The following is a 25,412-nucleotide window of genomic DNA, read 5'->3' as shown; positions in this document are numbered from 1 at the left end:
GTGTGTCTGTGTCTCTCTCTCGGTGTGTCTGTGTCTCTCTCTCGGTGTGTCTGTGTCTCTCTCTCGGTGTGTCTGTGTCTCTCTCTCGGTGTGTCTGTGTCTCTCTCTGTGTGTGTCTGTGTCTCGCTCTGTGTCTGTATCTCTCTGTCTGCGTGTCTCTCTCTCTCTGGGTGTGTCTCTGTGTCTGCGTGTCTCTCTGTGTCTGCGTGTCTCTCTGTGTCTGCGTGTCTCTCTGTGTCTGCGTGTCTCTCTGTGTGTGCGTGTCTCTCTCTCTCTGCGTGTCTCTCTCTCTCTGCGTGTCTCTCTCTCTGCGTGTCTCTCTGCGTGTCTGCGTCTCTCTGCGTGTCTGCGTCTCTCTCTTCGTGTCTGCGTCTCTCTCTCTTCGTGTCTGCGTCTCTCTCTCTTCGTGTCTGCGTCTCTCTCTCTTCGTGTCTGCGTCTCTCTCTCTTCGTGTCTGCGTCTCTCTCTCTTCGTGTCTGCGTCTCTCTCTTCGTGTCTGCGTCTCTCTCTCTTCGTGTCTGCGTCTCTCTCTCTTCGTGTCTGCGTCTCTCTCTCTTCGTGTCTGCGTCTCTCTCTCTTCGTGTCTGCGTCTCTCTCTCTTCGTGTCTGCGTCTCTCTCTCTTCGTGTCTGCGTCTCTCTCTCTTCGTGTCTGCGTGTCTCTCTCTTCGTGTCTGCGTCTCTCTCTCTTCGTGTCTGCGTGTCTCTCTCTTCGTGTCTGCGTCTCTCTCTTCGTGTCTGCGTCTCTCTCTTCGTGTCTGCGTCTCTCTCTTCGTGTCTGCGTCTCTCTCTTCGTGTCTGCGTCTCTCTCTTCGTGTCTGCGTCTCTCTCTTCGTGTCTGCGTCTCTCTCTGCGCGTCTCTCTCTGCGCGTCTGCGTCTCTCTTCGCGTCTGCGTCTCTCTTCGTGTCTGCGTCTCTCTTCGTGTCTGCGTCTCTCTTCGTGTCTGCGTCTCTCTCTCTTCGTGTCTGCGTCTCTCTCTCTTCGTGTCTGCGTCTCTCTCTCTTCGTGTCTGCGTCTCTCTCTCTTCGTGTCTGCGTCTCTCTCTTCGTGTCTGCGTCTCTCTCTTCGTGTCTGCGTCTCTCTCTTCGTGTCTGCGTCTCTCTCTCTTCGTGTCTGCGTCTCTCTCTCTTCGTGTCTGCGTCTCTCTCTCTCTTCGTGTCTGCGTCTCTCTCTTCGTGTCTGCGTCTCTCTCTCTTCGTGTCTGCGTCTCTCTCTTCGTGTCTGCGTCTCTCTCTCTCTTCGTGTCTGCGTCTCTCTCTTCGTGTCTGCGTCTCTGCGTGTCTGTCTCTTCGTGTCTGCGTGTCTCTCTGCGTGTCTGCGTCTCTCTCTGCGTGTCTGCGTCTCTCTCTGCGTGTCTGCGTCTCTCTCTGCGTGTCTGCGTCTCTCTCTGCGTGTCTGCGTCTCTCTCTGCGTGTCTGCGTCTCTCTCTGCGTGTCTGCGTCTCTCTCTGCGTGTCTGCGTCTCTCTCTGCGTGTCTGCGTCTCTCTCTGCGTGTCTGCGTCTCTCTCTGCGTGTCTGCGTCTCTCTCTGCGTGTCTGCGTCTCTCTCTCTGCGTGTCTGCGTCTCTCTCTCTGCGTGTCTGCGTCTCTCTCTCTGCGTGTCTGAGTCTCTCTCTGCGTGTCTGCGTCTCTCTCTGCGTGTTTGCGTCTCTCTCTGCGTGTCTGCGTCTCTCTGCGTGTCTCTCTCTGCGTGTCTCTCTCTCTCTCTCTGTATATACACACTATATATATGAGAAATAACTCTCTCTCTCACTTTATGAATACTTGCTTTAGGAGTTGCTTTCTCTCTCTTCTGTGCATGTTGAGGCCACCTAGTCCTCCTTATTGAAGCCTTTGGTGCCTTCTGTCCTTTTGGAGATGTGACCTCCAGCACAGTACCAGTGGACACCCAGCACAGTACCAGTGGACACCCAGCACAGTACCAGTGGACACCCAGCACAGAACCAGTGGACACTCGGCACAGTACCAGTGGACACCCAGCACAGTACCAGTGGACACCCAGCACAGTACCAGTGGACACCCAGCACAGAACCAGTGGACACCCAGCACAGAACCAGTGGACACCCGGCACAGTACCAGTGGACACCCGGCACAGTACCAGTGGACACCCAGCACAGTACCAGTGGACACCCGGCACAGTACCAGTGGACACCCGGCACAGTACCAGTGGACACCCGGCACAGTACCAGTGGAAACCCAGCACAGTACCAGTGGACACCAGGCACAGTACCAGTGGACACCCGGCACAGTACCAGTGGACACCCGGCACAGTACCTGTGGACACCCAGCACAGTACCAGTGGACACCCAGTACCATACCAGTGGAGACCCAGCACAGTACCAGTGGACACCCAGCACAGTACACTGGAAACCAGCCGAGTTCTCACTAATGATCTGTAAAGTGGTACCACTACACCTCATCTGGCATCACCATACGTCCAGTGATACCGAGATACCGAGCTCAGTACAGGTTCATATCGGACCGGTTCTAAGCCCAACGTTCTGTGTCCTGTGTCGAGAAAACACAGATCCCGATAACCAGTGTTCGACAAACCTATACATTTGCTCGCCCCGGGCGAGTGGATTTAACCCCCGGGCGAGTAAATATTGGCCCAAGCAGCACACGTTTGGTACTAGGTGGTGAGTAGATTTTTTTGTGAGGCGAGTAGATTTTTTGGTGATTTGTCAACCACTGCCGATAACAGAACAACAGAAACTCAATTGTTTTGCAAAGTAACATTTATTTACAACAGAAAAACGCTTTTTGGAATAAAAATGTACACTCCAGAAGCCCAATAATGTGGAAATACCCCGGTCGTGTCTCACTGTTTAAGACGTGCTCTGGTCCACAGAACCGCGTGTGCCTCTCGCCGCGAAGCCTCTTCCAAGTCCTTCACCTGGAATATTAGACACACATTAAACCTGGATTCTCATGGAGACGCTGATGTGACCTGAAGTAAAACAAAAAAAAAAAAAAAAAAAACTTTTACTTATTAATATGAAAACTTATTTCATATTTAACAGCTCCCAACCTCTTGTACACTGCACTGCCCCTGCTAGAAGATATTTGAACCCCTAATGCAGGGGGGGCGCAAACATTTTTCCTTGCGTCCTCCTGCCGGATGTCCTCTCCGCGCGCCCTCCTCCCTCCTCCTCCTTACCCCGATTCACGGCGTCTGGGCGTCATGACGTCACGTTGCCATGGCGACCTGTCTCCAGATGCCGGCTGAACCAAGGTACGTATTGTTTACAGAGGCCCTGCAGCTCCCCCAGCACTTAATTTAAGTGCCTTCGGGAAGCGCGCAGGGCCTCTGTAAACAATGCGCCCCCCGCCGGTGATCTCGCGCCCCCCCGGGGTCACGCCCCCCAGTTTGCGCACCGCTGCCCTAATGAATCAAATCTTATCTGCGACACCTCAGACTAGCGCTAACAGACTGTGTGACTGATCCCAAGCAGTGTGGTATCCTGAGCTCGTGGGGGGAACACGATTAATAACACCCCAAACTGCCCCTCTGTGTGTGCAGGCAGCATGGGGGGGTATAGCTGTCACACACTGTGGGAGCTTCCAAATGCCTTGCTGCTGTGGATGTAATGCAAAGCATTATGGGAAGCTCCTGCTGTAACAGATATACCCCCACACCAAGGTACAGTTTGGGGTCTTGCCAAGAGCGCCGTCCCACACGGGCTCAGGACCACGCTATATACTGCCGAGAGCCACCCGTACTGATTTTTGGGGGAGAACCCCTTGGAGACGCGTCACGGACACCCCTTCCCCTGCTGGGAATCACAGGCCTACAGCATTATTTTTCAGTGTAAGCAAATACTAAAATAAATGCAGGAAATGATTGAACTACAGAGTGTGTGAGTGTGAGAATGAGTGAGTGACTGTGTGTGAGAGAGAGTGAGTGTGAGAGCGAGTGAGTGTGTGAGACAGTGAGCGAGGATGCGTGTGAGCAGTGAGTGTGTAGTGTCCTACCTGCATTTATAGAAACGAGTGTCAAAAAAGAAAAATGTCAAAGTCCTTTGAATGAACAATAAGCTTTTCTGAAAGAGAATTCCCCAGAGTGCAGAGAGGTGCGAAGGCGGCAACATCTGGTTCCATTTTTCTTCACATTCTTGGGAAAAATCTCCAATATTCTAGTTTTTGTTGTCGTTTGTCTTTTAAATTTAAAATAATTTGTTTTTAACCTTTTCCCCGTTTCCCCCGAATATTAAAAAATACGCCAAGAGCTGGAGAATAACTAGTGGCGACTTTTACTCAAACGCCAACAAATTAGTCAATATTGAAATTTTGACTCCGTTTCTGCAGATCGATTTCAGGGCCGGGATAAAACAAAATGGCGCAGAAACAAAAAAACCAAAAAAAAAAAAAAAAAATCAGCCGTGAAGAACAAGAAGCATCATTATTAAACAGGTGTGATCACACAGGCTGTATAGAAAAAGGAATCCCTGGTTGTGGCATAGATGCTGCATAGGAGGGAGTATTTCAGAATACAGTGTAAGCTCTGTAGGGCAGTAGCTCCCTAACTCCTTTTGTATCACTTCCTATTGAACACACTGTATTATAACTCTATCTCAGGGGCGGCCAACAGGTAAGGTTAAGGATATCCCTGCTTCAGCACAGGTGGTAGTAATTGCAGGGATATCCTGATAACCTGCTCAATATAGTGCTGTGTACACATTGGTGGTGCCAGCATATACACACATAATGCTAGTGGCAGAGACATAAGAAGCATGAAGTGTATTTGGCATGTTACTTTGGCTGCTCCTTGGGTTGTTAGGTCAGGCACTGGAGGTTTCTCAAATTGCTGCCATGAAATGGATCGTGTATAAATTGTCTTAGAAGTGGATCGTCCCTTATTCTCACACATGTACAATTGGGATTGATGTAGGAAACGAATAAAAGGAGCCTTCCAAAACCCATATGATCCTACCACGGGTGCGTGGAGATACCACCGGTTTCCAGATGTGCGATATATAGAAGAGCCAGCACTCTCAGACTTTTCCGTGGATTTATCCGGTGAAATCGACATTTCGGTCCGCCACTAGGCCCTTACTCTAGGTTTCTTAGGAAAGGTACCATTGGTGGGCCAAAACGTCGCTTTACCTAAAGTCCACGGAAAATGTCCATGCGAGTGCATGCGAGTGCTGGCTCTTCTAGATTACACAAGTAGAATGGACTACCAGTTTAATAATGGGCACCGTGGTGGTCTTTCCCCCTCTTGCCAGCCAGACTCCACCGTTTCCTAAACTCAACCGTTATATTTCATCATTTCAGACTGAATGGGGGGTGAGCCTTTTTGGCAACATCCGTAAATGCATAAAAAGGATACAACCAGAAAGGATACATGGTTCATGCCAAACAGAACGGCAGAGATACACGGGGGCATCTTTAGAGAGAAGAATAACTGTTTTCATTGCATTGTTGGCAAGAACTACAGCGGAAAAAAACACATTTACTGCCGTGTCCGGAGACCGCAGGGCCAAGTATCAAGGCAAGTTTGGGGAAAAATTAATCATTACCCCCATTAATGTATCAAGCACTTTGCACTACTCTTAGCCCCATTTGCTTCATCTTGGGATTTAGGGTGTCCAAAAGGAAGCGTTAGTGGGGTGTTGTGTCACGTCACTTTATCCATCAAATCAATGGCAATTCCTCCCCCACTCCCACCCCCCACGTTTAGGAGGGGTGACGGGGGGGGGGGGGGATCTTCTGCAGCTAACAAACCAGCACTAGATAATAGAAACCGTTTCTAACATTCGACGCAGCTGTGCTAAAAAAAAAAAAAAAGGGGGGGGCGAATGTGAGAAATCCCCTTTGTGTGCACCAAATGTGCCTCGATATAAAGCCCCCGTGTTAGCTATTTGTTCCTTTGAGACCCTAAATCAGGGGCGGATAACTCCAGTCCTCAAGGGCCACCAACAAATCAGATTTTACGGATATCCCTGCTTCAGCACAGGAGGCTCAGTCAGAATTCCTGTGCTGAAGCAGGGATATCCCCAATACCTGGACTGGGTTTGGCCACCCCTGCCATAACACAAGCATTGTGGGTAGTTTATTCTGCAAACCGTTCTTGCTAGACTGGTCAGTGAGGCCGCCATGTTTCTCCGCGCAGAGATTGGAGAACACTGCAGCCTCTGCCAGAGGGGTTGGAAATTCCAACCATCAAACTCGTTTAGGACGAGAAATAACCAAAGAGAAATTACATTTATTCTGCTATATATCAGTTTTTCTCATTTCTATTTCTTATGTCAAACTTAAACAAGTGTGGGGTAAATACTGGTAACGGAGTTTAAAGGACCAATTCATGTAATTTTTCACGTAAAATGTTTAACAGGTTTGAAGCAGCGGGTCTCCGGAGCTGAACTCTTAATTCTACCCTTGCTTCTGGAGATACCTCTGTAGGGCGTGCGCAGGTAGCTCCTACGACTTAGGTGGCTGGGGTTTAAAAGTTTAAAGCCCCCGGTAACGTGAGCCAATAGGAAGGCGAACCTGATGACATCACTGCTTTCTATTGGCCCGCAGGGAGCTGGTGCTTCGTATCGCCGCCATTACGTGATCCCGGTTAGTGGCACCCCCTACAGAGGGTCTGTAGCTCTTGACGATACGTCGGAGTATTCTGCTCTGTGGCAGGCGCCGCCTGTCAGCCACTTCCTGATATCACTTACCCATCCTCTCATCTCTTCTTCTGGGTATCCTTCGCGTTGGGTTTCGGACGAGCCGATCTCGCAAATTGCTGATTTTGAATTAAGGTGGTTAACGGGATAGGGAATATGACAGGCCTGCGTTACACCCCATAAATGTACGTGCTGCCTTCTAGAAAGAGGAGCGTATTTGTATACACATCCTGTCCCTCTGTGCAACCCTACATCCAGACCCTACAAGGACGCAACGCTAAAAGGTTTCAATAACTTGCTCACCCCAGGCCGTCTCCTTTACCAGAAACACGGCTTACTTATTTTGGAGCTGCTGGCGTTTTAAAATGAAATATACATCGGCCCTTATTCTGCAAACCGCGATAGCCCCGATTTGCTGCGGTCGCAAAGAAAGCCATATTGAAACAATCGGGGCTTTCTGTGCATTTACAGACCAAGGGCCATGGCCGCCGAACCACCTCTTGGTTTTGCCTGCACAGAAGTTCAGTCACCTACGGCCATGTTGTTCTATCCCAGATATAAGAAGCTCATCAACAAACTGGATTGGTCATTTAAATGACGATTGTATATACCCTCAACGTTTGTGTTTTGCATTGTTACAATGAAGCCCTCGCGCGTCAGCTCACCTACTACTGCTGCAAAGCTAAAATGTTCTCAACTATTTCAGAGAGACGCTTAATAATTGTCACCCCAGCTTCAAAACAATTAAAAAACAAAGATAAACCCATCAAAAGCGTCTCTCTCTCTTCGGTTGAATACTGTACATTTTCACTCAATTTAGGACAGGAAGAGTTTGAGAAAAACAACCCCCATTCCACTCCTTACAGCTGTGCGGTAATACACTGTAGGCTAATTGCGTATAAATTCTGTGCATTATGAAAATCCCTGCTCTGATTGGCCCAGAATGCTGCTCCTCTGGACCAATCAAGAGCAATTCTCCTCTTGGCCTTCAACTCTTTCACCATGGGCATTGATGGCCAAGTAAGGCCAAGAGCGGATTATTACTTAAGGAATGATCTGCAGGATCTCGCTGCGGGAACCCTTCACACAGGCCCATGCAAAGGATACAATCACCATTGGCTTGTCATGAAGGACATATCCGTTGGCCTGTTTCAAAGCTTTCGCTGCGACATCTTCACTGGGAAACCCTACGAAGGCTTGACCCTTCATTCGTCCTTCCTTCATCAGGCGTATGTCGAACCTGCCCGATTGTTTGGGGGAGAACGGGAGGAGACGGAAGAGATGCCGTTATGAATGTTGTGGAGTTTAATGGAGACGTTTTGGTTTGGTGGATGTGCAATTGATTCACAAACAGGTTCACAGTATGGTGGCGGTCACCAACATAATGCAGAGAAACAGACATGGAAACATTGTGACAAAAAGGGGGGAGTTTCCGGCACGCAATCTGATACATGAAAAAATGTAAATAAAGTGTGCAAAATGATTTTACTGGAATAAACACACATATAAACAGGGCGTAAAATGACTAGACACTGAATAGATTGTCACTGTTCCACAAGATCTGTATGATCCAAAGTACTTCCCTTACACCCTATTAGGACAAGGTCTCCCTGACACAATGAACACGTGTAAAAATAAAGAGACTAAGTGACCTGATCTTGACCACAGTATTATCAATAGCCCAAAGAGGGCACTCAATGAAGTATCAGCAGCAGGAAATACTAACAACCCAATGGAGTAATGTATCAAACCAAGCAGAAAGGTACATAGAGGATTAAATCAACGTGCCGATACCCTTAATAGGCAAGGTGTGGGGCCAACAACAAGAATAAATGCAGCGCAAACTAACAATGGCTCATCAATGTTAACACAGAAACGTTAGGCTTGTAAATATGACATGCACCGGACAATCAGAATATCTGGAGCAGCAGTGGATAGTTTCTGCAGGTCGTTGGAAGACATTGAAACATTATCTTTCCTTCGTAAGAACCCAGCATATTGTCCTCTCCATTTTAATCTTTATAATAATTTCACTTTTAGAGATTGGTACTGTACAAAACAATGCTTAAGATGAACCCATAACATTAAAGCAGCAATCCCCCCTTTAGAACTGTTTTGGGGGGATTGAGTGGACCCCCTGAAGCTGAACCCCACGATTGTTAACTCTGATGAACCCCCCCACCCCCCATTCCAGAGAGATTTACTTTACCTTTTTTAGTACCACTGTTTCTGGTCCCTTTTGGAAAAACAACATGGCAGCAAAAAAAGCCTCACACAGACCAATAGGAAGTTGTCATGTCACCAGACCATATCATGGCAGCTCCCTACTAACCGAGACCATTGTCCAGGCACATAAAAGAAAGTCACTCAATGTGTGGGCGGGGGTGGTGGATCCCCTGGGCTAGGTAGAGCGGGGTTCGGATCTGGGTGACCAATTTCCAATTGTCCTCTTCCGTTCCCGAGACGGATGGGTTCCAGCGTGCCACGGAACGCAATTCCACCCAGAAAACGAGCAAATGTCTGGAATGCCAGACCTCGTGACGTGGCAAAAACCACAGGGTTAAAAAAGGTAGGACCTGTGATATTTGAAGAATGACATTTTTATAGCTGCAGCCTTTTTACAAACCTTTCCATTCCACGTGGTGACGCTGGCATGCAATACCTGGGGTGTAAAAATGTCTGCCCTTTTCTCTTGTAGGTTTGGCCGTGTATTGCTTACGGGTTACGGGTACCTTTGACTTTGCAATATTCATTTGAACCCGCCTTTCCCTTTAGTTTGTATCTACAATATTTAATATACTTGTATATTTATAACAAACACGATACAAGTCCCGCTCCACACCTTAAAGCAGCAAAAACCTGAAATCTGACATTTTTTTAAATAAATAAATCAGTACTGTAGTATTATTAAACAGTGAATTTTTGTTTTGCCTCAATGCCATTTTTAATGAGTGTTAATACACTGAGCATCCTTTGATTTCTATAGCAAGTTTAGCCACCTCCCCAGCAGTGCAAGATCTTTGTAACACTTTCCTGTGTGTGATCATTTGTTGCCAATGTTCCCAGCAGTTTCAACTGCAAACTGTAACAGACGTTACCTTAGTGATATCAGAATACATTATAGCTGCTGAGTTTCACTGCCTGAAAGATTGATTGAAACTGAAAAGCGGCCATTTCGTTAGCCACACAAGCAGGAGTTTGAAAGATTTATAACAGGAGCACCAAACGATTTTCAGAGTAGGTAAGAACAATGTACAATTATTTGTTAAAAAAAATAAAAATGTAAAAAAAAAAAAAAGGGGGGGGGGGTTTCAAGTAGTAATACTGCTTTTTAAACTTACATAATTTTTTCTGTTTCAGATGAAAAGTTGACGAATCTCCCAAAGATAAATTTCAGGTCCTGTAGAAAGAGACAAAACACGTACGGATCAACAACACGAGAGGAGCGCTCCGAAATAGAACTAAATATAGCGGAAAGGACTTGTGCTCTCTACCTTTTCATCAACTTGTTTGGATAAGTTCTTCACGTACAGTCTGCAGTTTGGATCGCCTGGGTTATAGTTTTTGAACACAGAAAGTTTTCTCATTTCTGCAAGAGGAAATAATTACAATAAGCGTGCTTGTTATGTTACAGCGTGTCTATATTTCGGCTAGAAATTCCTCGTCACATCAAAGCGGCATTGTATTTAAGCAGGGGGTCTGAACTCCATGCATTTCAGCTCCGGGGCCCCCCTGCTTCAGGAAATACAGACCTCGTAAGGGGCGCCGGTAGCTGCTCCGCTCGGCTAGCAGGGTTCACATAATGGCCACTTTTCAAAGCTCCCGTACTCTGCGGGCCAATAGGAAGCCTTGACAGCAGGTGCAGAGTCCTATTGACCAATGGGAGCTTTATAAAGCAGAGGAGCCCCCTACAGAGGCCTGTATCTCGGAACACAGGGGGTCCCCGGACCTGAAATGAACGGCTCACCTCCGGAGACGCCCTGCTTCAGTGCTATGTTAAATGTACGTGGTGTGAACGAGGACGTTCGGAAAATGTAGCCGCATCCCCAATGTTGACAGGGATGTCTGGTTCTCTTATCACTCTGTATTTCACACGCGCCGCGCTTATGCCAGAACATGTACAAGGTCGAGGGCCAGTAAAAATAAACAAGAAAATGTACGAACCGTGAACCATCTAAAGAAACTGTCTACAAAACTAGGAGTACACAACTCCCACCCCCCAAGTTTATGACACACGGCTGCCTTGGTGGGGAAATAAAAATGGACCACAATCCTTTTCTATGAGATATCACTTTGTGTTGCTGTGTCCGTGTGTACATTGTTATACACGGAGGCGAAGTTGCAAAGAAATATGGTGGGTACCTTCTTTAGTAAGCCTCCACTTCTCCAGTTCCCTCCTAGAAATGAAATCTAATGGCATATCGTCTTCCTCCTCCTCTTCCTCGCTCTCGTCCGCTTTGGGAGCGGGGGCTGGGTAAATCTTTCCAAACCCAACCACGTCCTCGTCTCTTTCAGGGGCCGGCTCTAAAGGCGAGACGCGGGGTAGGTGGGTTACTTTGGGACGCCGTTGGGAACCAGCCATTAATCAAGCGAAACGCTCCCGTCTGTACAACCCACGGTATTTGGAGGTGTAGCGAGACTTGCTGTCGCCGGAGCCTCGGCTGAAGCGTAAAGCCGCGGGTTGCTCCATGCTGCCGAATCTAATCCTGCACAGCGATATTACTGCGGCACCGAGGCAGTCGTGGTCCTGCGGCCGAGAACAGTATGTCTTGCTACAACTGTGGGTACCGGTGCTGGAACCATGCTGTCACAGTATATCCTGGAGCAACATATACTTACATATACAGCAGTTACTGTATAGATTTTAATACAGACCAGGACGGGTGTTAACTTGGGGATGTTCTGAAACATTAAAGAGGCAATCCAAGCAGCCGTTTCTCTCTCCTTTTTTCTATTTTAACATATCATTGAAGCGGGGTGTCTTCGGAGCTGAACCCCGTTCATTTCAGCTCCAGGGACTCCGTTTCCTGAGATACAGACGTCCCGTAGGGGCGCGGGTAGCCGCTCAGCTAGCAGGGATCACCTAAGGGCGGAGTTTCAAAGCTCACGCGCCCTGCGGCCCAATAGGAAGCTGTGACATCATCCGGTGCGGCTTCCTATTGGCCCACATGATGCGGGAGTTTTAAACTTTGCAGAGATACCTGTACCCGCTACGGAGATCTGTATCTCGGGAAGCAGGGGGTCCCCGGAGCTGAAATTAATGGGGTCCAGCTTCAGAGGTCCACAGCTTCAATCCCCAGGGGGGGGGGGGGGAAAACCCTGTCCCATGTGGGATTGCCGCTTTAATGCCCCGTCCCATACACGATTCTATTACATGGAAATATAAGCAACCTGCTTTGTTGCTCTTCCCACAGGTGCTTCACAAGAACTGCCACTTACACTCAGGATGCCTTATAAATAGCAGGTGTTGCTGTGCACCTGTGAATGACCCGTCTCATAAGACAGCTCTTCTTCTGATAGAGAGGTTAGGGGAGCTTTCCCAGGCAGTGTTAGGACCCACAGATGGGCTGTGATGGGGGTGTGAGCTTTAAATACTCTGGTCACAGTGTTCCTAAGTGACCCTCACTTGTGAGAAGATAAACAGATAAGTGTGTAACTATATCATGTCTCACGTTGGATGTAGCACTGGGGCTTTGTGTCTTTTGTTGTATACATGAGGTCACAATCCCAGCAGCGCTCCTCCTTATGTCACAGATATACTGTATATGGTGGGTTTGGGTTCTGAGCTTACTGGGGCTGTGTGCGTGTTTGTAAATCCTAAATAGGAAAGAAAGCAAACGCATCGAAAAGGGTGAGATGTTTAACAGCGGGTAAGAGAATGAGCAAACACAGTGAGCCCGGCGGCTCTTATCTGCTGCCAAACGCCATCACAATGTGTGGATTTGACTGCCCGGGCCGTGCATTGTGTATCACAAGCAGCAGCAGGCGGCGGCTATCGTTACACACAGCGAAGTGCTAACCCTCCTCACCTTCACCATCCTCTCTCTGAGGTGCCGGCGGCATGTCCGTAGGGAGATGGAATTCGATTTTCTTCGGGGCCGCGTTGTGCGGCTGCTCGAAAACGTCCGCGGGCAGCAGGGGCGCGTGGCTGGAAGACAGGGAGGACGTGAGAAGGACGCGCGTTCTCTCCCAAATACATGTGTGGGACAGAATTGGAAGCATTGTATGTGCAGGATTCTTTAATACGCTCTACAACGCTAATTAGAAGGGGAGAAAAGGCATTTAAAGGCAGTCTTCTCAAGGGGACTCATTTTGCAAGTGCGTTTCATGCAATGCCCTTTAAATCCGGGAATCCTCTTTAAAACTGCAGCCCAAGCAATATCCTACATGTGTTTTTTTTATTTTTTAATCAGTTCTGAACTATAAAAAAATACTTGTAGCATATTTGTAATTATCAAAAATGTGAATATATTTTTTTTTGAAATACAAAAAAAGCCTGCAACAGACCATAAATAAGAAGTGCTAAAACCAGTAAAGTAAAGTGTACAGAATCAACACTACTGGCGGTGCTAGGGATGATAAATATGTGAAAACAGAAACAAAGAGAAAAAAAGATCCCAAAATAGCACTCTAGCGTACAAAAGTATCAAAATGTATTAAACACATAAAACATATACAAAGGACCCACAGTGTCCCCAGGGCTGTCTAATGTTAGAACACTGATAACAAACTAAGCTACACACTGGAAACAGCAATATAACGTCAGTACTGGTAAATAGTAACTTAAAGCCATTGAATGACTAAGCTGAATAAACCACGAGAAAGCTGAGTGTGAACAAACAGAAATACCCCAAAAATTAGTACATATGCAGAACCTGTAGTGTGGAGGCAAGGAATTAGCCTCTAAACACTGGGACCGGCCGCTCAAAAAGTACTGAGTGTAACAACTCATAAATCAATGGCATGTTGGCATCATAGCAAAAGCATACATTAGTGGGCTCACACACAGGCAGAAATACATACACAGTGTAGCAGGAAAGCTATAGACAAAGGTCAAACTGTCTTGGGTCCGGCGGTGCCCCTGGCTGTCCTACTCTTTCCTGCTGCGGTTTTGAATTTGGCGCCTATATCGCTCACGGAGCACGCGCATTGCGCCGATCTGATTACTCTGAACAGACTCCCTTCACATGCAGACATACAGCTTCCTGTTTGTTTTTCCCTGGATCAGTGCTAAGTACAATTTGGCTGTGTGTTGTTCTTTGTCTATAACTTTGCTGCTACACTGTGTGTGTATTTCAGCCTGTGTATGATCCCACTAATGTATGCTTTTGCTATGATGCCAACATGCCATTGATTTATGAGTTGTTACACTCAGTACTTTTTGAGCGGCCGGTCCTAGTGTTTAGAGGCTAATTCTTTGCCTCCACCCTACAGGTTCTGCATATGTACTAATTTTTGGGGTATTTCTGTTTGTTCACACTCAGCTTTCTCGTGGTTTATTCAGCTTAGTCATACAATGGCTTTAAGTTACTATTTACCAGTACTGACTTTATATTGCTGGTTCCAGTGCGTAGCTTAGTTTGTTATCAGTGTTCTAACATTAGACAGCCCTGGGGACACTGTGGGTCCTTTGTATATGTTTTATGTGTTTAATACATTTTGATACTTTTGTACGCTAGAGTGCTATTTTGGGATCTTTTTTCTCTTTGTTTCTGTTTTCATGTATTTTTTTGAGTATACAGGTGATTTTGAGCACCATCTCTCATCCAAGGATAATATATATATTTTAAACCCACTGTGAATGACATTTTAAATATATTATAATGTAACAAGCATTTTTTGTTTCTATAGTAACCATTAACAGTCCCTTTCCTCTTCTGAAACAGGCTCTGGCACACCCCTTTTTGAGCCCTACCCTCTCTCTAGCAGTGCACCAATTGTATCTAGTGACTGCCTGGTCACATGATCTCCCCCACTGAGCTTTGCATCTTTTATCCTTTTCTGCTGCACTGACAGCCATTTAGTGAACCACCGAGCCGAATCTTCACCGATCGGCAACTTAGCTAATTACTTATTTTAAATGGCAGCTTGGACTGTTGCTTTAAAGGTTGCATTTCTTGCTTTGTTTCATTATTTATTTAGTTACAAGGCTGTAGCAGGGGGTCTCGGGAGCCGAGCAGCATTAACTTCAGTTCCGAGGGCTCCCTGCCTCCTGAGATACCCCAGCAGGTACCCTCAACAAAATACCAACATCTATGCCGCAAAAGACAAAGGCCATTACACTCTTTTCATGCTACTCGACATCTCTGCAGCATTTGACACCGTGATCCACCCTCTTCTCCTTCACATTCCCCAAACTCTTTGTATCGGTAACAAAGCTCTATCCTGGATCTCCTCTTACTTCTCTCATCGTACTTTCAGTGTCTCTTCTGCTAACACCTCCTCCTCCTCTATTGATCTCTCTGTGGGGGTACCCCAGGGCTCTGTCCTGGGGCCTCTTCTCTTTTCTCTGTACACACTTTTTCTAGGTGACATAATCACATCTCTTGGGTTCCAATATCACCTCTATGCTGACAATACACATTTACTTTTCAACCCCAGACCTTATACCTGCTGTACAGACCAAAGTCTCTGAATGTCTCTCCGACATATCATCCTGGATGGCCCTCTGCCGACTCAAACGTAACATGCCAATACACGTAACTCCCAGTAGTACATCGCCGTTACACGTTACTCCCAGTAGTACATCGCCAATACACGTTACTCCCAGTAGTACACCGCCAATACACGTTACTCCCAGTAGTACACCGCCAATACACGTTACTCCCAGTAGTACATCGCCAATACACGTTACTCCCAGTAGTACATCGCCAATACACGTTACTCCCAGTAGTACACCGCCAATACACGTTACTCCCAGTAGTACATCGCCAATACACGTTACTCCCAGTAGTACATCGCCAATACACGTTACTCCCAGTTGTGCATCGCTGTTACACGTTACTCCCAGTAGTACATCGCCAATACACGTTACTCCCAGTAGTACACCGCCAATACACGTTACTCCCAGTAGTACATCGCCAATACACGTTACTCCCAGTTGTGCATTGCTGTTACACGTTACTCCCAGTAGTACACCGCCAATACACGTTACTCCCAGTAGTACATCGCCAATACACGTTACTCCCAGTAGTACATCGCCAATACACGTTACTCCCAGTTGTGCATCGCTGTTACACGTTACCCCCATGTCCTCTCACCTTTGAGCTGCCACCGGCACATTTAGAAGATCCTTCAGTTTAATCTTCTTCCGTGGACGGGGTGGTTTAGTGGTTCTTTTGGCCTTGGGCAGCACTTCTGATAGCTCCTTCAGCCGGGTCACTCTAGCACGGTGATAAAACACAGTATAAACCAGCTTCTCTCATGCATGGGTTCTCAGGTGCAGACAGATACATCCTTCTCTTTCTGCAGTGCGGTCACGTTACATTATATGTTACTTCAAAGTATGTCTATGTGTGACAAATATGTTATGCATCGTGTGTGTGTGTGTTCATTTGCATGTCATTTCCCAGAATCCCTTGCTGCAGTGGAAGTGCTGTATGCTGGGTGATAATGGTGAAAGACAGGGTTGCAGACCTGACTAAGACATGCAAATGAATATACAGGAATATTTACAGTTGCTTTATGCTTTACTGTGGAGGGTTTTTGTCACTTTTTTTACCCACCATAATTATATATATATATATATATATATATATATATATATATATATATATATATATGCAAATATAACTGTATGCTCATCTGCATGTCTTAGGCAGGTCTGCAACCCCGCCTTTCCCCATTATCACCCAGCATACAGCACTTCCACTGCAGCAAGGGATTCTGGGAAATGACATGCAAATGAGCACGCAGTGTCACTTTTTGCCTCAATAACCATTTTTAACATGGTTCCCTATAGGCTTTAGCTTGCTGCATGGTCACAGCTTTGAGCACAGCCAGGGTTAAGGTGCATACCCAGAAAACCACCCACAGACAGCTGTTTCGACCTTGATGGGTCTCATCAGTGTGGGGTTGATTTTACTGGGAATGCAAGAGATATATACATATATACACACACATACATATATACACACATACACACACTTATATTTTTTTTTTCACTCAAAGAACATCAAGCATGGACCAGCTGATTTAGTACACCACACACACACACACACACACACACACACACACACACACACACACACACACACACGCACACGCTTCCTCAGCTGGCTGACCATTCATGCGCGTATTGGTCGAAGCTCTGAGCCTTCAGCCTGTGTCATACACGTCCTGCGCCACCGGAGTCCCGCAGCAAACTGTAAAGCGTGGCGCGTGCCCCAGGCCTCCCCGTCAGCTACAAGGCTCGTACTCGCCTCTCTTTGTCATCCTCGTCCGCACTGTCGTACTCCGACTCTTCCCGGCTGGATACCTCCATGTCGTAATCGTCATCCAGCTCCGGCAGCGGCGGGTTCTCCGGGGGATAGGAGGGGATGGGCGGGTGCAGTGTGGGCATCGCTAAATGTTCTGCATACTGGTACAACAGAAATGACATGTACCGCTGAGCACGACAGATGCACACATCTCACAATAACGCAAACTAAAATTTGCAAACACAAGGCCCCACTCACCAAGGGAGGATGCGCCGTCAGAGGCCCAAAGGGAGCCGGCAGATTCAATTTATTCATCAAATGCAACACCTACAAGAATGATGGTCATGATTTAGCATGAAGGTAAGACTGGCGACTCGTGTTTATGGAAATGCAATGACCACTGTCGGTTTCCTTTTCCCATATTATATTAGCTGCTATTTCCGTCTCCACCCCCACCCCGCCGAGGCTTTACCTTCAAACACAACGTACAGATACCAAAAAAAGCTAAATCTCAACAGATGTTCACACTGCGTGATGTATATTAAACCTTACATACAATATTATACTATGATCAACAGATGTTCACACTGCGTGATGTATATTAAACCTTACATACAATATTATACTATGATCAACAGATGTTCACACTGCGTGATGTATATTAAACCTTACATACAATATTATACTATGATCAACAGATGTTCACACTGCGTGATGTATATTAAACCTTACATACAATATTATACTATGATCAACAGATGTTCACACTGCGTGATGTATATTAAACCTTACATACAATATTATACTATGATCAACAGATGTTCACACTGCGTGATGTATATTAAACCTTACATACAATATTATACTATGATCAACAGATGTTCACAATGTGTGATATATATATCAGGGGTGCGCAAACTGGGGGGTGAAATATTTTTTTGGGGGGGGGGGTGGGGGTGCGGCGCTTTAAGAGGCCCCCGCACACTTCCCCAAAGCATTTAAATTCAATTTGTATTTATTTATAAAATGTTTACCAGGAAGTAATACATTGCGAGTTAACTCTCGTTTTCAAGTATGTCCTGGGCAAAGAGTTATGATGACAAATACATGGTTGCAAATATAGTTACATAAGTGAACAGGGTATACATTATATACAAGACATTGCATGCACAGTTAGAGATAATATATATTATACGTGTATGTAACAGTTACAGACCAGATTAACTATGATACATCTTTAGATTTGAAAGACATTAGACTGGTGGCGGCAGTGAGTCTCCGGTAGACTGTTCCAGTTTTGGGGTGCACGGTAAGAGAAGGAGGAGTTGCCGGATACTTTGCGGAACCTTAGGACCATGAACAGTCTTTTGGAGTCTGATCTCAGATAAGTGCTGCATGTGGTAGGGGTGAGGAGCTTGTTCAGGTAGATGGGTAGCTTGCCCAGAAAGTATTTGAAGACAAGACAGGAAAAGTGAACTTTGCGCCTAGACTCTAGTGTTGACCAATCTAGTTCTTTGAGCATTTCGCAGTGATGTGTGTTGTAGTTGCATTGCAGAACAAAACGACAAATTGAATTGTAGAGGGTGTGAAGCTTGCTACGGTGGGTTTGGGGTGCCAGGTCGCATCCTGTCCTCATAGTCGATAATTGGCATTAGCATCTGCTGTGCGATACGCTTTCTAACCAGCAGACTTAGGGAGGATTTGTTCCTGTAAAGTACACCTAGTTTGGCATAGGTTAGGGTACCAATGTGCATCCCAAATGTTAAATGGGAGTCAAACCATATGCCCAAGTATTTAAAACTAGTAACAGGAGTTAGGGTGCTGTTAGCATTGGTTCTGATCTGGAGCTCAGTCATTTGAAGCTTTAAAAATGTAGCCTTGGTCCCAAATACCATTGTTACAGTCTTGTCAGTGTTTAAAAACAGTTTGTTTTGGGAAATCCAGTTTTCGAGTCTCAAAAAGTCAGACTGAAGTATGTGTTGAAGGTCAGAGAGGCTATGGCTGTGTGCATACAGGATTGTGTCATCTGCAGACATGTGTATTGAAGCTCCCTTAAAACCTGTAGGAAGATAATTTATGAACACTGAGAAGAGTAGGGGCCCCAGAACAGAGCCTTGCGGGACACCACAGGTGATATCCAAGGGGTTGGAGTTAGAGCCTGAGATGGACACATGTTGGGATGAAACCAGTTTAAAGCATGCTTCCCTGTTCCAGAGCACTGGAGTTTGTTAATCAGGATAACATGATCAACAGTATCAAAGCCTTTGCAAAATCTAGGAATACTGCACCAGTGAGTTGTCCCCGTTCCATTCCACACTGTATCTCATTGCAAACTTTTAGCAGGGTAGTTACAGTGGAGTGTTTGGGGCAGAAGCCAGATTAGAATTGGCTAGGGAAATTTGTCTTGGTATAGTAATCGCTTAATTGGGAGTGAAGAGATTTTTCCATGACTTTGGAGAGTATTGGGAGAAGAGAGATTGGCCTGTAGTTTGAGACAGTGTTTTTGTCCCCACTTTTGAAGATTGGGACAACTCTGGCAGTTTTCCAGGTCTATGGAAGCAATTGGTTTGGCAATGGCTGCGGCACCAAGTCTTAGGAACTTAAGATTGCAGTAAGTCAGGTCCGCATTGGCTGCTTAGTTTTAATTTGAGGAGCGATTGTGTAATCTCCTCTTCAGATACTGGGACAAATTGAAAATTGTGAGCAGTGGAAGACGGTGGGAGTATAGGGGTACTCTCAGAATGAAGTTCATGTTTGTGGTTTGGGTTGTGTTTAGCTAATAAGTTAGTAGCACACCCCCAAAGTAATCATTTAATGCATTTGCAATGTCAGTGGGGTTTGTCAGAGTAATACCCCCCTTAGTGATATTACTCGGTTATTAATGGCTAGAATATATTGTTGATAACCTTCCAGAAGTTAGCTGGATTTGATGTATTCTGGCGAAGATTGTCAGAGTAATATTGTTCTTTTGCATGTCTTGTTTGCCGTGTGCACATAGTCCGCAGGCATCTGTAGTGATTAAGATCCTTGGTAGTGCCAGTTACTTTGTAGCTTTTCCACAAGGCATTCCTGAACTGTAGAGTGCAATAAGGTCAGTTGTAACCCACGGAAGGTGGGCACTCCATACTCTTATTCTGCGTAGTGGAGCATGGGTATGACAGAGTTTTAAGAACTCGGATTGGAACTAGTCGAGCGCAGAATCAGGGTCGGGAATGAAGTCGATTCTGTGCCAAGGGCAGTTGATAAGGTCAGCCAGAAATTGTTGTGGGTTAAAGTTTCTAAATGTTCTAGTGAGGAGAACATAAGGGCTTGATTGGGGTGGGTTAATTTTTCTTACACTGTACACTTTTAACAGAAAAAAGACCGGGGTGCTAGCTACCACGAGAAGAATAGAATCAATGGATACTACCTTCAAGAACCTGGAATGCCCATCATGAGGAATCACTCATGGGGGTATACGTCCTGCAGTGTTGTCTCCTGGCGTGGTCTTGTTATGTCATCCTCGTCAACGGCATACATGAACACATTCTTCTGATTGAGGGGGTGCGCTTGGTGATGGAAGGTTGAAGGTCCCATTCATCCCATCCATGCCACCCTCCTGCTCCGGCGTCCGAGATACAGGGGCATGAACTCCAAGCAAATTATGTATCCCCGCTATGTCAGTATCTATCTTCTCCATGCGCTGATCCATCTTCTCTATGCGCTGATCCATCTTCTCCATCCGTTGATCCATCTTCTCCATCCGTTGATCCATATTTAGCATGGTCTCTAAAAGAAGATCTATCTTTACCAGCATAGAGTTCCCAGGGATATCGACACTTAACCCATTCAGCATGCGGTCTAACGAGCTGGATCTTGTGCATGGGGTGCTGTGGACATCTGGGTGGATGGGTGCTGAAGAGGATGAGATGGGGGTTCCCTGGAGAGAAGCGGCAGCGTCGTTCAGGAGTGATGGAGAAGGTGTCCTGTGTATTTCCGGGAAAGAAGCGACAGAGTCGTCAAGGAGTGATGGAGAAGCTGGCCTGTGGATTTCCGGGAGAGAAGCGGCAGCGTCGTCGAGGAGTGATGGAGAAGGTGTCCTCTGGGTTTCCGGGAGAGAAGCGGCAGTGGCGGCGAGGGCTGATGGAGAAGGTGACCATTTGTTTTGCTTTGAGTGTACATCACCGAATTTCTTCCTGACATAATAAGGCTTCTTAAAAGCCTTAGCCTTTGGAGTCTTCAGCCGTGGCTTGGAAACGGCTGCCGCCTTTCGCTTTTTCGGCACGACAGGCACAGCAGAAGAGTGTGGGTTCCTGCGTCCGTAGAATCGGGGTTGATCCATGGAAGTAGATGGCACAATGCAGTATCTGGACAAGGGCAAGTTCAGATAAAGATCATCGAGTGGGAGGCTATGCAATGTGTGTCACCTTTTATGCATGGCGACGATGTGCAGGTGTTAAAAGTGGGCGTACTCTAATGTGAGTCATTAAAGTATAAATACACCATCCATTTTGTGGATTCACTGCACATTGAATACACAGAATAAACATCAAATATACATTCTTGTGCTTGTATTTCTTTCTACACGCAGCGATGCCTGTTAAAAAGATTTCTAAGGATCTCAGCATTCGAATAAAGGAGATGTACATGAGAGGACAACGAATTGCAGATATTCAACGCTGGTTAAGTACTTCAGGCCTCGTTGTACCAGCAGCCACCGTGAGCTATCCTGCCCACGGTAAGACCAAAAAAGTCAAGAGGACACCAACGGTAACTACCGCGTAAGTACTGTACTATACTGTAAAGTATTTTGAATACGATACTGTTTGTTTTCTGTACCGTGCAGTACTGCAATAGCACTTTTATTGGTAAGATGGCTTATTGTTTTTAACAGAACCATTTTCCTAGCAATTACTGTATTAGATAAACTGTACTGTACAATTTTTTTTGTGTTACACCTCCTTCCTCTATTATCATAATTGCATTCGTACATTCTTATAATCAATTCTATTTGAAAGTGAGTTGCACCTCTTTCCTTAATTATCACTCACTTCATTATTACTCATTATGACTCACGCACTCACAACCCCCTCATTACAGTACACAGTTTACTCACATTCTGACACACACACACACACACACACACACACACACACACACACACTTAAGTACCGTTAATATTATATCTGTTATATATATATATATATATATATATATATATATATATATATATATATATATATATATAAAACTCTATTCTATATCTATTATTATTGTTATCGCTGTATATTTATATAACTTATATTACAGTATTATATATATTTAGCTATACTGTAGGCCTGAGCATAAATTATGTACTGTACTTGTGGGCTACTGTAACGTATTGTTTCCTGTAGGGAGACAACTCTTCTGGTTGACCAAATAAGTGTAGAGAATGATGAGAAGAGTGCCTTAAGGGTCAAAGACACTGCAGAAAAATCACAATCTAACCATATCAGAGACCAGCATCAAGAAGATGAGACGCAGAATTGGATGGAAATATGGACGTGTGAGGTTAGTACTGGACAGTAGAGGAGGTAAAAGTGTGGTTTAATAAACTGTACTGTACCTATAAAATTATTCCTTGTCATTACAGAACGTACCCTATGATAAAGGGACGTCAACAAGATTAAGAGAGTGGTCCAGGCACAGATTGACAGTGGCCAAACTTTTCAGGATTGCATCTTTACTGACAATTCTACTGTATCGCTGGAGAAATTTGCAACCTTTGCATTCCACAAAAAAGGACGCATATCTATGAAACCGCGTCCAAAACACCCAGTGAAGATGCATGTGTTGGGTGAATTCTCTAGGCGTGGACCAGGATGCATCGTCATCTTTGATGGTACAGTATAATAATGCACAAAGTCACATGCTGTTGCCTTATGCACTGTACTGTACTTCTGTAGTGTGCATTATTTTGAGCACTTCTCTTTTCTTGTTACAGGAATCATGAATAAAGCTTTTTTCCAAGAGCAAATAGTGCCTGAGATTGTGGAATACATAACACGTGAATTCCAAGATGGTCACCGTTTCTACCAGGACAACGATCCGAAGCACACCGCGTCAACTGCGCATATTCTTGCCTGCGGTATCAACTGGGTGAAGACGCCAGCGGAGTAAGTACGGTAACCGTGTCTCATTTTTTCCCACTGTTTACTGTGTATCTCTTTAACTAATTCTCCTTTTTTCACCCTCCAATGACAGATCGCCAGACTTCAATCCTATCGAAATGGTCTGGCATCAGCTGAAGGATCATATCCGAAAAGTTGTGAAACCCTCAAAAAAGGATGAGTTGGCGAATGGCATAATGAGTTTTTGGAACAATGTACTCACCGTGGAACGATGTAATAAATATATCGACCTAATTGCGACTGTGTTGCCCATTGTGATAGAGCGTAATGGGCATGTATCAGGAAGGTAGTATGGTACAGTACTGTAGTATGGTAAGTACAGGCACACCAAGTACATTATGATACAGGTAAGTATGGCACAGATTGTTTTACAGTATACAGCAGGCCTGCACAACAGACGACCCGCGGGCCGCATGCGGCCCGTCTGGCCTCTCTGTGCGGCCCGCGATGACTCTGGCAGGGCGCCAGTTAATTAAATTTAAAAAAAAAAAAAAAAAAGTTTAAATAAATGGTGGCGATTCATCCCTCCTCCCTCCCAGCCCCCAGGTTTTGCAGTGCGCGGGGGCAGCAGCAGCATGAGGAGGATGCGGCAGCCGTGTGTTTTTTTTCCTTCAATAGCAGGCTGCCGGGGAGGTCAGAGCATGCCGGGGGCGGGGCTTATTACCGGGGAGAGAGGATGTGCTGAGCTGATCTAAGAGAGAGGTGTGTGTGTGTGTGTGTGTGTGTATGTGTGTGTGTGTGTGTGAAAAACGGGCTGGTGGGGGGTGGGTGTGAAAAACAGGCTGGTGGGGGGGTGGGTGTGAAAAACGGGCTGGTGGGGGGGGGGGGTGAAAAACGGGCTGGTGGGGGGGTGGGCTGCTGACATGTGAGGGGCAGGGGGGGGGAGTGATGTGAGGTGCAGGGGGAGGGAGAGAGTGATGTGAGGTGCAGGGTGGGGGGGAGAGTGATGTGAGGTGCAGGGGGGGGGAGATACTGATGTGAGTTGCAGGGGGGGAGAGAGTGATGTGAGTTGCAGGGGGAGGGTGAGAGTGATGTGAGTTGCAGGGGGAGGGTGTGATGTGAGTTGCAGGGGGGGGAGAGTGTCTTATTGAGGGGAGGGGGAGAGTGTCATATTGAGGGGAGGGGGAGAGTGTAATATTGAGGGGAGGGGGAGAGTGTCATATTGAGGGGAGGGGGAGAGTGTGTCATATTGAGGGGAGGGGGAGAGTGTCATATTGAGGGGAGGGGGAGAGAGTGTCATTAAGGGGAGGGGGAGAGTGTGTCATATTGAGGGAAGAGAGACATGGGGGGGATGCTGACTTGTGGGGGGGGGATGCTGACATGGAATGGGCTGGGGGGATGTGGAGGGGGGTATTGTATGTTTGATGTGGAGGGGGGTATTATGTGTTTGATGTGGAGGGGGGTATTGTGTGGGTGAGGGGGAGAGATGGGGGTATGAGAGATAGATGGGGAGTATCGTAAAGATTGATAGTGAGGGGTTCTGGGGGAGATATGATGATGATAATGATGATAGGTGCTGGAGGAGAGATGATGATGATTTAACCCGTGCGGCCCAATTTTTTTTCCTTGGAGCAGTTCGGCCCTGCTCACTTTACGAGTTGGGCAGGCCTGGTATACAGCATGCACTTTACTGCACTAATTTTTTATTTTCAGAGAGCTGCACTACCAATCTTGTTACAAAGTATTTGACAGTACAGTAGTTATTCAGTAGTTCCAGTATACTGTAGTTTGACAGTAGTAACTGCATAGTCCAATATGGAGTAGTTTTATTGTACACAAAGCCATTATATGCATTTAACAGCACTAATTTTTCTTTCCTTTACAGAGAGAGCTGGCTGCACTAAAAAAGGACGGGCGGGGGGTATCATGTGTAAATTGTGTGAACTGTGTGTATAGTGTATCTACAGTCATGATTTACACAGCCCCTCCCTCTCCCCCTCTCTCCCTCTCTCTCTCTCTCTCTCTCTATGAACTACAGAATGCAATGTGGCCATGACGAACAAGAGAAAGACTAAAAATTTGTATTACTGTTTTTATTATCATAAATGTGCATTATTCATGATTATTTGTATTTTTCATTCTTCCATGATTATGCACCGGCCCTCAATTTTCAACTGACAGAAGAACTACAGTACACTACTGCACTAAGAAGGGCTTGTTAGATTAACATATAAAATTCGGGAAGGTGTGGATACACATTTCTATTCATTGGCTAATTAGATCAACA

At 46.0% G+C, this 25,412-nt stretch overlaps 1 protein-coding gene across 4 annotated transcripts in view; it reads right to left on the bottom strand.

Moving 5' to 3' along the window:
- Positions 1-2,718: 2,718 nt before the first annotated feature.
- The window catches only part of RNPC3 (RNA binding region (RNP1, RRM) containing 3), a 34,527-nt gene continuing 11,833 nt past the window's right edge, over positions 2,719-25,412 (bottom strand). The window contains exons 6-15 of one of the 4 annotated variants that reach the window (XM_075617019.1): positions 17,292-17,360; positions 17,037-17,194; positions 15,876-15,998; positions 12,645-12,763; positions 10,978-11,139; positions 10,110-10,204; positions 9,957-10,015; positions 7,723-7,855; positions 6,667-6,734; positions 2,719-2,948 (exon numbers count right to left, since the gene is read on the bottom strand). In XM_075617019.1, the coding sequence (XP_075473134.1) occupies positions 6,675-6,734; positions 7,723-7,855; positions 9,957-10,015; positions 10,110-10,204; positions 10,978-11,139; positions 12,645-12,763; positions 15,876-15,998; positions 17,037-17,194; positions 17,292-17,360 (978 nt within the window). In that variant the 3' untranslated portion in view covers positions 2,719-2,948; positions 6,667-6,674. The other 3 variants (XM_075617016.1, XM_075617018.1, XM_075617020.1) reach the window with 3 other exon arrangements.

Source organism: Ascaphus truei, chromosome 10 (assembly GCF_040206685.1).
Source record: "Ascaphus truei isolate aAscTru1 chromosome 10, aAscTru1.hap1, whole genome shotgun sequence".
NCBI classification, from domain to species: Eukaryota; Metazoa; Chordata; class Amphibia; order Anura; family Ascaphidae; genus Ascaphus; species Ascaphus truei.
The sequence above is the reverse complement of the archived record's forward strand: the minus strand, read 5'-3'. Positions and strand labels throughout refer to the sequence as shown.